Raw genomic sequence first — 13,044 nt, 5'->3', positions numbered from 1 at the left:
GGCTGTGCTGGTGACGTGGCTGAGTGGTGGAGCCGTACGTCCAAAGCACAGACTCATCAACGCTGGAAATAGGAGATTTAAGCGGCAACCACGGGAACTTTGAAATGAGCCTGTCAAGTTGACAGGCGGGGGCTGGGGTGGCGGTTGAGAGCTGGGGACGGAATGTGGTGGAGGGAAGGTGACTCTGGTGGTGGGATGGGTGTTGAAATATAAGTGTCGTATATCTGTAACCTACACGAGTGAACGCATCTGTACACATACCAGTAATGTGGAAGCACCTGGAAGCATCCCTCCTCAGGCCGGCGGGGCTGCGTCCTTTTAGACTGCTTCCCACTTTGACTATGGTTTCGTCCCTCCCCGTGTCCCCTCTGCAGAGCAGCTGGCGCCTCGCTGGGTCACGGCCCATTCGGAGGGCACCGGCACCGTTGTGGTGACGTGGGCAGCTCCAGGCAGCGCGGCCTCTGCCGTGCAAGAATACGTGGTGGAGTGGCGGGAGGCCCGTTCCGTGGACCGTAGGCTGGTCCCGCTGGACTGGCTGCGGAGTGTCCCCTCCAAGACGTCCGCCAGGATTTCAGGTACTGAACTGGGAAGGAAGGTGGAGTCCAGGGGGCTGCCCGGCTGGAGGAACAGTGATAACTTAGAGGGCGCTAGGGCAGCACTGCAGAGCAGTCCACGCTCAGAGGAGCAGCCGTTTTTATTTATTTATTGTTGTTGTTATTATTATTATTATTATTATTATTATTATGCTACAATCAGTGAGAGTGAGAGTCTCTTGCCCGCACACCTGGCTGTCTTCCCCGAGGCCCCTCGGAGGGGATGGGCTCCAGCTTCCCTCCCCACCCCAAGCAGAGCTCCCGGCGGCCGAAGACCACCGGAACCTAGCTACAGCCATGCTCGAGGCCCCTCTCCACACGTTCGGATGGGCCTCACGCATGAAGGTACCGGCAGAGGAACCCAGGTGTGTGTAATCCCATCAATGGCCAACATCCAGAGACTTAAAGGCCAGCTCCCAGAAGCTACAGATATCTTGTAGCCTACTTCTCCCTCTGGGAGAAACTGGAAAGCTTCTGAGAGTTTCCTGCCCACATGGGACAGCCTTGCAAGCTTCCCATGGTGTATTCATATGCTAAACCCAGTAACAAGCTGGATCCCATTCCCCTGACCCTGAAAGAGCCTCCAGTGCGACATCATTCGGAGGGCCGAGTCGAGAGAGACTTCTAAGATCTCAGGGAAAGGACGAATGAGAGGTTACTGAGCCCGCTCGAGAAATTGATGGTTAACGGGATTTTGTGATCATGATGATGATGATGATGATGATGATGATGATGATGATGATGATGATGATGATGATGATGATTTTGCTACAATCAGTGGCTCCACAAACAACCCAGTCATAACCAGTGTGGTAGACACCCCTGACATCTGGGGGTTTATTTCACTCACAGCAATCACCTGGGGCAAGCGTTGCTGTACCCAGAGCACAGGAAAGGAGAACAAGCCATCATGCTGTTGCCCCCAGCTCAGCTGCTTGTTACTTGTGTGGTCCTAAATCCAGACCCATCTCGAGAGTTGCTGTCTCAAGTTTCCAGATTCCAACACTTGTCCTTGGCGGTAATCAAGTGAAAGAAAACACCTGGAAAGGTTAAAAAAAAAAAAGTGGTCAGGATTTCATTAACATCATGAACCACACCCCAGGTTACTCAGGGCATATTCCTGGCTTCTGTGCTCAGTGGTCACTCCCGGCCGGGCTCAGGGCGACATATGTGTGCTGGGGAGCCAACCAGGGTCAGCCAGGGTCAAGAAGGCAGGTGCTATCTCTCCCATCCCTTCAGTGTCACTTTTGAATGTCTATTAAAACAGTGCTTAAGGGGACGGAGCAATGGGACAGCAGAGAGGGCATTCGTCTCGCATGCTGCTGGCCCAGGTTCGGTCGTCAGCATCCATATGGTCCCCTGAGTATCTCCAGGAGTAGCCCCTGAGCACCGCCAGGTGTGGTCCCAAAACAGTAACAACAAACATCAAAAACAGTGGTTAGAAGTGTTGGTCCATTCTCCATCAGGATTGGAATTCTGAATTTTTCACCGGGTTGAGTTGACCTAGGGAAAACTGTAGAACTTCCCTGTGCCTTGTTTTCTTTCTCCATAAGCTGAAAATAAAATTATGAGCTTGTTTGATTTATTCTAGAGAAGAACTAGAAAGATAACCCAAAGGGCAGAGCGCTGCCTTCACGATTCAGAGGCCCAGGTGTGATGCCCAGAACCTGGATGGTTCCTGAGCACCTGAACCCAACCCCAAACCTGAGCCAGGAGCAGGGTCTAAACAGGACCGAAAGGGGTCTAGAGCCTCCTCCACAACCCCTACCCAAACACAGTTACTTTAAGGAAAATATTTTGAAGAAAGCCTGACCTGTGAGTCATTGATTGATAATTTAGTTATTCTTGTGCGAGGGCTAAGATTTTAATCGGTAGTCAAGCTCTGAATACATTAATATTTCTGCGACACCAGGAGAGCCCTCACACCTGTCTGGGAGGGCACACCCAGCCACGCTGAGAGACAGGAGACACGTGCACGAAATAAAGATGCTGACAGGGGAGCTGGAGTGATAGCACAGCGGGGAGGGCGTTTGCCTTGCACGCAGTCAACCCGGGTTCAATTCCCAGCATCTCATAGGGTCCCCCGAGCACCGCTAGGAGTAATTCCTGGGTGCAGAGCCAGGAGTAACCCCTGTGCATCGCCAGGTGTGACCCGCCCCCCTAATAGAAACACACACAAAAAAAGGTGCTGGGCTGGGAACACATAAGCCAAGCTGTATGCCTCGTGCAGAAATCCTGGTCTAGTGGCTCAGGCTTCTGGAGAAGTAGAAGTGGCCATCCTCGGTCCCTGGACACCCAGAGCACATTGCCTGGAGAACCCAGAGCACAGGCACCATGAATGCAGAAACTGCCTACACTGCAGGACACGGGAGCTAGGAGGTGCGGGTGGTTTGGTGGCTGTCACTAGCTTTGGCGGGGAGCGGGGCAGGGTGGGGTGGGGGTGTGGCTCTGTGTCCTTCCTTGTTCTGCCGAGCACAGCCCAGGCTCCTGCCTGGAAATTATGATAACGTGGAAAAATGTCAGCGCAATTGGAGGGAGAACTTTCCTTCTCTGTAATGGTCTCTAATAGGGAGACTGATTTCCTTTCAGGGCACGGGGTCCGGCTTCCTGCACGGTCCGGCCGTACCGATTCCCCTCAGCGCCGTTCAGCCCGTCAAATGGGAGGAAACGGTGGTTAGAAATGGCATTTACTGCGCTGTAAATTGCCTCCAAATTGTCAGCGCTTATTATGAACTGTATCAGAAACCAGCCCTGGCGGCGGAGTTGGGGCCACAGAATCCCTGCCGTTTCTAACAGAAATCCTATATTTCTACAGAAAAACTGTAGGTGGCAAGAGAGAATTTTTCCATACTTAGGAAACTAAAAGCACTTTAGAACTATTCCTTGGAATCTAGTCAATACAATACTGGGGTAACATGACTTGATTAATGATAGTGGTTCTCCTGCCGGCAAACACTCAGGCTACCATTAGTTGGTGTTGATGCTACATTCTGGAAAGACAAACTTTGGAAAAGCAAAGGAGGGGCTGGGGAGATAGTACAGTGGGTAGTGCACCTGCCTTGCATGTGATGGATCTGGGCTCGATCCCTGGCACCCCATTTCATCATCCAGGAGTGGCCCCTGAGCACAGAGCCAGGAGTAAGCCCCGAGCACAGCCAGGTATGGCCCAAGGAAATAAAGATCATAAAGACAGCAAAAGACCCTCCTGCCAAGTCCTCGGCCATTGACTCAGCTGGAAATGGGTTTATTGGGGTGGGGTGTGGGGGGTGGGAGGGATATTGGGCCATACCTTCAGTGCTCAGGGGCTATCCCCGGCTCTGTGCTCAGGAGTCATCCCAGAGAGGGCTCAGGGGCCATCTACAGGGGCAGAGGTTGAACTGGACCAGGCAAGACAAGAATCTTATACCCATACTGTCTCTGAGTTGGGGGCTTTGGAGGAGGAGTTGAGCGCACTTCCCCTTCTGGAGTATATATGGGTGGGGGAGGGGGGCGGGCTTGCCTCGAGCTCAACATCAGCCCTTGTCCTGCCTGGGCCAGGTGGTACCGAACCCAGAGTGCTCTCTCTCTCTCTCTCTCTCTCTCTCTCTGTCTCTCTCTCCTCTGTCTCTCTCTCCTCTGTCTCTCTCTCCTTGGTCTCTCTCTCCTCTGTCTCTCTCTCCTCTGTCTCTCTGTCTCTCTCTCCTCTGTCTCTCTGTCTCTCTCTGTGTCTCTGTCTCTCTCTCCTCTGTCTCTCTCTCTCTCCTTGGTCTCTCTCTCCTCTGTCTCTCTCTCTCCTCTGTCTCTCTGTCTCTCTCTCCTCTGTCTCTCTGTCTCTCTCTCCTCTGTCTCTCTGTCTCTCTCTGTGTCTCTGTCTCTCTCTCCTCTGTCTCTCTCTCTCTCCTCGGTCTCTCTCTCCTCTGTCTCTCTCTCTGTCTCTCTGTCTCTTCTATCTCTCTCTCTCTCCCTCTGTCTCTAAGATTTTTTGTATTAATCACTGTGAGATAGACCCTTACAAAGCTGTTCATGATTGGTTTCAGTCATACAGTGCTCCAACACCCACCCCCCCACCAGTCCACGTGTCCTAGCTCCAGTGTCCCCAGGTTCCCTCCCCCGACCCCAGCCTGCTTCGATGGCAGGTACTTTAGGTATTTTCCTTCTCTCTCTCTCTCTCTCGCTCTCTCTCTCTTTCTTACTTTCTTTCTCTCTTTCTTACTTTCTCTCTCTCTTTCTCTCTTTCTTACTTCTTTCTTTCTCTCTCTCTCTCTCTCTCTCTCTCTCTCTCTCTCTCTCTCTCTCTCTCTCTCTCCTCTTTGGGCATTGTGGTTTGCAGTACAGACACTGAAGCTGCAGCCCTTTCTCAAGGAGGCACCCATCACAGTGCTCAGAGAACATCCCATGGTGCCCCGTCTCCTGGGCCCCCTTCTTGCGTTCCCGCTGCCCTTCCTGCAGTTACTCCGAGTGCTCGTCATTAGCTGTCTGCTTCTGCCACACCAAGCCGGTGAGACCGAAACTCTGCCGGAACCACATCACCCACCCACCACCCACCCACCCACCATCCCTCCCACGTCCCGAGGAAGGAAGCGGTGTTTGAGCCTGGAGCAGGCAGGGCCCCTGCCCGAGGCTGCCGGGCCTGTGCTCGGGAGTGGGGAGAAAGGAGCAGGGTCTGCACTGGGGGTGGAGAGAGCGGGCGAAGCCCTCAGAGAGGCACGGCCCGCTCTGAACTGGGCGACCGGCTTGCCAGGTTCTCCCCTTCATGGAGTGGGAGCTACCAGCACAAGGCTGACCCCCCGCCCTTTCCTCCCCCTGCCACCAAGGGTGGCCCTTCACAGGAAGCCCCCGCCTGTTTCCTTTGTCTGTTTATTTTTGTTTGGGGGCCACATGGGTGTTCCAGGGCTTTCTCCTGGCTCTGTGCTCAGGGATCATTCCTAGTGAGCTCGGGTGGGCATACAGGATGCCAGGGTTAGGACCTGGGTCAGCCACGTGCAAGGCAAGTGCCCTCCCCACTGTCCTACATCTCTGCCCCCGCCCCAGTCCCCGTTTCTGATGTGGCAGGTCAAAGGTCCAGGCCTTCGGGGCTGGAGCAATAGTACAGCGGGTAGGGTGTTTGCCTTGCACGTGGCCAACCCGGGTTCAATTCCCAACATCCCATATGGTCCCCTGAGCACCGCCAGGAGTGATTCCTAAGTGCATGAGCCAGGAGTGACCCCTGTGCATCGCCGGGTATGACCCAAAAAGCAAAAGAAAACAAAGGTCCGGGCTTTGAACTCACATTAGCCCTGAAGGCTGGTCGGGCACTCTGGCACCACCTCGCCCAGCAGAGGGCAGGGGTGAGGAGAGCCACAGGAGAGGCAGAGCAGCGGGCACGCTCCTCCAGGCGGGAGAGGGCTCCATAGCCTGCGGGGTCATTGGACTTCTGGGGACACAGCCCCCCGACGCAGCTTGGCATTGCCGGCCCCGGCTGCCTGTACCCTTCCCTCCTGTCCCCAGGCGTGGGTCTGTTCTGTCCCTTTTGCCCATGTGGGCGGCACTTCTGAGCCTTACGTGCTGCTCACTTGCTAGAATATTTAAGGCAGGATGGTCTTTTCCTAGAAATTATAAGGTTTTTAGTAAGTATTCAGAGGTAAAATCCCTCTTCCCAAAGATGAAAATGGTAACCCCTGATCAGTGGCCAGGGGCGGGGGACCCTGCCCCCAGTCCCCCCTAGGAGAGAGGCCTCCATCCTGCCATGCTTGCAAGGACCTCCTGGGAATTCTGTCTATCTGCGTTCCCCTTCCTATAACGACACGTGTGTTTGGGGCTGGAGCGATAGCACAGCAGGTAGGGCGTTTGCCTTGCACACAGCCAACCAGGGTTCGATTCCCAGCATCCCATATGGTCCCCTGAGCACCACCAGGAGTAATTCCTGAGTGCAGAGCCAGGAGTAACCCCTGAGCATCACCAGGTGTGACCCAAAAAGAAAAAAAAAAAAGACATGTGTGTTATCTCTAAGAGAAGCCTTTTCTCCAAAACAGTTTGAAGTCTGAGATTCATAGAAATCAGGAATTTGGGCCCAAATAACAACTTGCCCATTAAACTTTAAGTCCGACAAAAATGTACACAGTGGAGGGACTTGGGGGGGAGGGGTGGGGATAGGGGTTGACAGCCACATCTGATGATCTCAGGGGCTATTCCTGGCCCTGTGACCAGGAGTGACCCCACAGACCGTCTCAGGGACTCAAATTTTACTGCCTGTACAACGGCCTGGCTCCAAAGTGGCAAACTTTACAGACCGGAAGGCCTGCTGACTGCCCATCCCCCTGTCCCCCAGCAATTCTCCGTGTTTTCGTGGCTCTGACACCATGCAGAGGTGACTAAAGCCCGTAGGAGCGGGTGCAGGAGGGAGAGGAACAAAGGGTCAGATTGTACCGAGCGTGCCCATGAGTCACACCCAGCCATGGGGGCCTCTTGCTGCCCAGCCAGCTCCCAGCAAGCCGCCGGGGAATTAGAACAGCAGGTCCAGTTCCTTTGTCTGCAAACCCTCTTCTCACCTCTTGGCAAACAGCGTATGATTGCTGTGTACAATCAGTGCTCCACCGCAATCAGTTTTGTTTCCAGAGCCGGCTGCGTGGTGATCTTTAAATCTTAGCTGGAGCCGAGTCACTGTTGTCGCTGTAATCTCAAAGAGTCTGCGAAGAATCGGGTTCACTTGTACAGGTTCCCTTCCGGGTTGGGAGCGGGAGAAGTGGCCGCTTCCGGAAGCCCTGGCCAGAGCAGAGAAGGTGCTGAGATTTTGTAACATAGGTCATCCATCCCCTTGCGAACCTGGATCCAGCTTGTACAGGAACCATGTTCACACTAAAATTAAAAATACAAGCCAGAGGGGCTGGAGTGATAGTACAGCGGGTAGGGCGTTTGCCTTGCACATAGCCGACCTGGGTTTGAGTCCCAGCATCCCATATGGTCCCCTGAGCACTGCCAGGAGTAATTCCTGAGTGCAGAGCCAGGAGTAACCCCTGTGCATTGCCGGGTGTGACCCAAAAAGCAAAAAAAAAAAAAAAAAAAAAAAGAACTTAAAAATATAAGCCAGAGGAGCAAAAAAAAAACCCAGTACAGTTTATAGGGCACTTGCCTTGCATACAACCAACCCTGGTTCAGTCCCGGGCACCACATATGGCTCCCTGAGCACTGCCAGGAGTGATCCCTGAACACAGAGCCAAGAGTAAGTCCTGAGTTCTGCTGGGTGTGTCCCAAATACCTGAATAAACAACTGAAAAAAATCAAGAGGCCCCAGAGAGGACTTGAATGCGTCCATGTTGGACATCTGGACCTCCCTGAGCCACACGCCCAGGACGCCGGTGGGAGGAATTTCCTTTTCCTTGCAGAGAGCCTCAAGCCCTACGTCTGTTACGAGTTCCGCGTGCACGCACTGGCCGGGTACCAGGGAGGATGCAGCTCCAGCCGGGCTGACGCCAAGCACAAAGGTGAGTCCTTGGGCACCTCTCGCCAGAGTTTGCCGTAGCCGGATGACTTGGGTCTGGCTCTGGCCTAAATCCCTCCTTTCTCCTACAGCACCTCGGCGGGGGCCCCACATTCGTTCCGTCACAGAGGAAAAGGCAAAGGGCCGAGTTTTCATCTCATGGGATGGAATTCCAGCCGGAGAGCAAATGGGCTGCATCCTTCAGTACAGGATATACTGGCAGGCGCAAAACTCCAAGTCCCAGCCTCATTTCCGGGGTAGGTATGAGAAACAACTGCCGAGAGGCCTTGATTGTTTAGATAGAGGGAGCAGAGAAGAGTTCCAGGGTGTGTGTGTGTGTCTCTGTGTGTGTGTGTGTCTGTGTGTCTGTGTGTGTCTGTGTGTGTCTGTGTCTCTGTGCGCAGACGTGCATGTGCATGCATGCACGCATGCTGAGAATGCTAGCATTTTTGCCTGGCCTTAATAGGTGCTCATTAAGCATTTGTAAAATTAACGGAAGGAGTAAAAAGATCTAAATAAGCATGCTAAGTCATTGGACACATGCTACATGCCAAACAAGTTGAAGAAATGAAGCCAGTGGAGTACGCTCAGTTGAGCTTACTCAGATAGGGAGAGATCATTATAAAGAGGGGCTAGAGAGGTGACAGAAGCTGGAGCAGTACTGCATCTTCACGCCCTCACACGGAAACACCAAGAATCACTGAGCAAGTTCCCCTGCCTCCCCCCCCCCAGGCTCCCCTCCCTCCCCCTCCCTCCCCCTCCCTTCCCTATCCTCCATCTTTGAAAAAAAAACAAATCAGTAAGATCACTTCCATAAAGTCCTTAAGGTTTATAAGGAATGCATCAGAGAATTTTTTTAATTTATTATTTAATTTTTTTTTGTTTTGCTTTTTGGGTCACACCCAGCGATGCTCAGGGGTTACTCCTGGCTCTGCACTCAGGAATTACTCCTGGTGGTGCCTGGGGGACCATATGGGATGCTGGGAATCGAACCCGGATTGTCTGCAGGCAAGGCAAATGCCCTACCCGCTGTGCTATTGCTCCAGCCCTATTTATTTTTTAATTAGTGAGTCAAAGTGAGGGTACAGTTACAGATTCACACATTTTCGTGCTTGTTTTTCCCTCATGCAATGTTCGAGAGCCCATCCCTCCACCAGTGTCCATTCTCCACCACCAATGAACCCAGTATCCCTCCCACCCCCCAATCCTATCCCCCCCACCCCACCCCGCCTCTGTGGCAGGGCATTCCAATTTGAATTTTTAATTGATTTTGTTTTAATCAGGGGCTACTTCCAGCTTGGGGATTAGGAATCACTCCTGGCTGTGCTGGGATACCCTCGGTCATGGGGATCAAACACGGGTCTCACTCCAGCTGTCTCTCTGGCTCGCATTCGGAGAACTTAGGAACATTTGCAAATACCACCATAGTCTTCAAGTAGGGAACTTGAGAAGTGATCGAACACCTTGCACCCCAGACCCTATCGCAAGGTGACAGCGATGGAAATGAATTCTGGCCACGGCCTTATCTCACTGACATCGTGGTCCCTCCTTTGAGTCTCCTGGCAGACATGATGTCCCCAGGTTTACTCAGGTTTGGTTTCCACCCTGGCTTGACTTATCTTTATTTCACAATCAGCTGGCTTTCCATCACGGTCACTGTCATCCAGTTGTTCATCGATTTGCTTGAGCGGGCACCAGTAACATCTCCATGGTGAGACTTGTTGTTACTGTTTTTGGCATATCAAATACTCCACGGGGAGCTTGTCAGGCTCTGCCTTGCGGGCGAGATACTCTCAGTAGGGCCACATGCAAGGCAAATGCCCTGCCCACCCTACTGTCACTCCAGCCCCTAAGGGAGGAGGAGGGCACACATCCAGAATCCTTAGTTGTACCAGTTAGATTCAATGTCCCCTTTACTCCAGAAAACTCTTCCTTGTGGAAAAGGCCACTCCCCATCGTCAGGGGTCCCCCTATCCTGAGGGAGCTGGGCCAGGGCACAGTGGGGCAGCTGTCACCATCCAGGACTGACATAAGATCACTGTCAAGTAAGAAGGTGGAAGTGCAGTTTCTGGATATGGGTCCAGAGCGGTGAGTCAAGGAGGAAGGAGAGATGCTCAGTAGAGAGGAGCCGCCCGAGGAAAAGGAGAGTGGTGTGCCGAGGAGGAGCTGGCCCTCTCTCCTGTGGCTCGTACCCTGTCACCAGGTTCCTGCAGAGTGCAGGAAGTGAAGAACAGGACGCCAAGCTCTGCGGGCAGAGAAGAAGCAGGGGAGCAGCTGTGGCTATGGGTCTGTGGTGATACCTTATACCTGTGACAGCTCACACCTTTACCCTGCCCCCTGCCACACACACCCCTTGTGGGTAGAATTCATGGCAATTTGGTCAGCATCGCACCTGCAGTTCATCCAGCACATAGTAGGTGCTCAATTAAAAACAGTCTTTGTTGTGGACTGGGGATTTGGTCCAAAGGGTAAGGTGTTTGCCTTGCACGCAGTCCACCCTGGTTCGATCCCCGGCACCATATATGGTCTCTGTAAGCACCATCAGGAGTAACCCCGGAGCACAGAGCTAGGAATAATCCCAAAGCACCACAGGGTGTGGTCCCCAAACCCACTCAAACAACAATAACACGGGGTCATAGAGATAGTACAGTGGGTAGGGCACTGCTTTGCACACAGGTGGCCCAGGTTCAATCCCTGGTACCACACATGGTCCCTGAGGCCACTAGGAGTGAGCCCTGCGCTCAGAGCCAGGGGTAAGCCCTGAGCACCTCCAGATATGCCCCCCCCACCAAAAAGAAAAAGAAACATAAACTAGTATTTGCTGAACCACAAATTGAACAAGTCCTTCCCCCTACTTTGTTAAAGCAATGTAGATTGTTAGAAACTTCCAGAAACATTGCATCCCAGCTACCTGCAGCCTTGCCGAGGACAGGCACCCGGCACCCCTTTCTAAACCCAAGCCTTTCTCCTCCAACTCCCCAGAGCCTGCCCTGGCCGCTGCCCAGGGGCGGGAGGCCTTTATCTCTGTGGAGTGCAAGCCCAGACCCAGCGGGGCGGCGGAACCAGTATTTCCTGTGCGACTTTGGCTCTTCTTTCTCCCGGTTCTGCCAGCCAAACTGCTGACCCATCTCCCTCCTCGCTGTCCCTTCCCCCACCTGGTAGCTTCCGTGCCCGTCTTCCCCTCTCCGTCCAGGAGCAGGGGCTATAACTTTCTTAGCCCAGCAAACCCATCTGCAGTGTCCCCGGCACCCCTGGGTCCTGATGTGTCTCTGAAACCCTGGCTCAGCCCCCTCGCCTCTGCCCCAGGCCGGGCCCTGCATACTTGCTCCATGGGCCCCTGAGGTTTAGCCATGTTCCCCTGGCTTTCCCAAAGGAAATTTTTCGGGGCTGGAGCAATAGCACAGCAGGTAGGGCGTTTGCCTTGCACGCGGCCAACCCGGGTTCGATCCCCAGCATCTCATATGTTCCCCTGAGCACTGCCAGGAGTGATTCCTGAGTGCAAAGCCAGGAGTAATCCCTGAGCATCCATTGCTGGGTGTGACCCCCAAAAAAAGCAAAAAACAAAAAAAAATTCCAAAGGAAATTTTTCTTTTGGGGAGAGTCTTTTGGGGAGAGTCTCTTGCCCACACGCCTGGCTGTCTTCCCCGGGGCCCCTCGGAGGGGATGGGCTCCAGCTTCCCTCCCCACCCCGAGCAGAGCTCCCGGCGCCCGAAGACCACCGGAACCTAGCCACAGCCATGCTCAGGGCCCCTCTCCACACGTTCAGACAGGCCTCACGCATGAAGATACCGGCAGAGGAACCCAGGTGTGTGTAATCCCATCAACGGCCAACATCTAGGGACTTAAAAGTGAGCTCCCAGAAGATATTTTATAACCTACTTTTCCCTCTGGGAGAAACTCGAGAGTTACTGAGAGCTTCCTGCCCACATGGGACAGCCTCGCAAGCTTCCCATGGTGTATCCATATGCCAAAGCCAGTAACCAGCTGGATCTCATTCCCCTGACCCTGAAGGCCTTAGAGGCTTCTAAAATCTTAGGGATAGGACGAATGCAGAGGTTACTGAGACCGCTCGAGCCACTCGACGGTCAACGGGATTTCATGATTCGTGATTCGGGAGGGGGAAAGAGGGGAGGGGTTTGAGCCACAGGCAGCTGTGCACAGGGCTTACTCCTTTTTTTTTTTTAAATTGCTTCTTTTTTAATATTTATTTATTTATTTATTTATTTTGCTTTGGGTTTACACCGTCGAGACTCAAGGGTTACTCCTGGCTCTGCACTCAGAAATTACTCTGGGCAGTGCTCGGAGGACCTTATGGATGCCAGGGATTGAACCTGGGTCAGTCACATGTAAGGCAAACCACCCTACCCGCTGTACTATTGCTCTGGTCCAAACTGTTCCTTTTATAAATAAAATTTTATTTATTTCTCAAAAGCGAATCACAGAGGCTGGAGCAATAGTTCAGCGGTTGGGCGTTTGCCTTGCATGCGGCTGACCCGGGTTCGATTCCCAGCATCCCATATGGTCCCCTGAACACCGCCAGGAGTAATTCCTGAGTGCAAAGCCAGGGGTAACCCCTGTGCATCGCCGGGTGTGACTCAAAAAGAAAAAAGAAATCGAAATCACAGTGAGATACAGTAGCCAAGTTGTTCATGACTGGATTTCAGTCACATAATGTTCCAACAGCCGTCCCTTCAGCAGTGTACATTTCCCGTCACCAGTGTCCCCAGTTTCCCTCACATATGCAAGGCAAGTGTGGCTCTTCCACTGAGCCACATCCCTGGTCCTATAAAGGGTGTTTTTGGTTTTGATTTTGGTTTGGGTGTTTGAGCCACATCCAATGATGCTCAGGACTTACTCCTGGTTCTGTGCTCAGACTTACTCCTGGTTCTGTGCTCGGGGGTCACTTCTGGCAGGGCTTGGGGCACCATAGGCAGTACCCGGATGGAATCCAGGTTGACTGCATGCAAGGCAAGCGGCTACATGCTGTGCTATAGCGCTGGCCCTCCCAAGTACATT

The 13,044-nt window shown here is 53.1% G+C and overlaps 1 protein-coding gene across 1 annotated transcript in view; it reads left to right on the top strand.

The window, feature by feature from the left end:
- The window catches only part of IL12RB2 (interleukin 12 receptor subunit beta 2), an 80,641-nt gene that overhangs the window by 49,805 nt on the left and 17,792 nt on the right, over positions 1-13,044 (top strand). The window contains exons 9-11 of the mRNA XM_055139758.1: positions 375-575; positions 7,934-8,032; positions 8,121-8,285. Of these exons, the coding sequence (XP_054995733.1) occupies positions 375-575; positions 7,934-8,032; positions 8,121-8,285 (465 nt within the window). The remainder of the gene's footprint in view (positions 1-374; positions 576-7,933; positions 8,033-8,120; positions 8,286-13,044) is intronic.

This window comes from Sorex araneus, chromosome 5 (genome assembly GCF_027595985.1).
Source record: "Sorex araneus isolate mSorAra2 chromosome 5, mSorAra2.pri, whole genome shotgun sequence".
Classification (NCBI taxonomy): Eukaryota; Metazoa; Chordata; class Mammalia; order Eulipotyphla; family Soricidae; genus Sorex; species Sorex araneus.
This window is presented reverse-complemented; position numbering and strand designations above follow the sequence as displayed.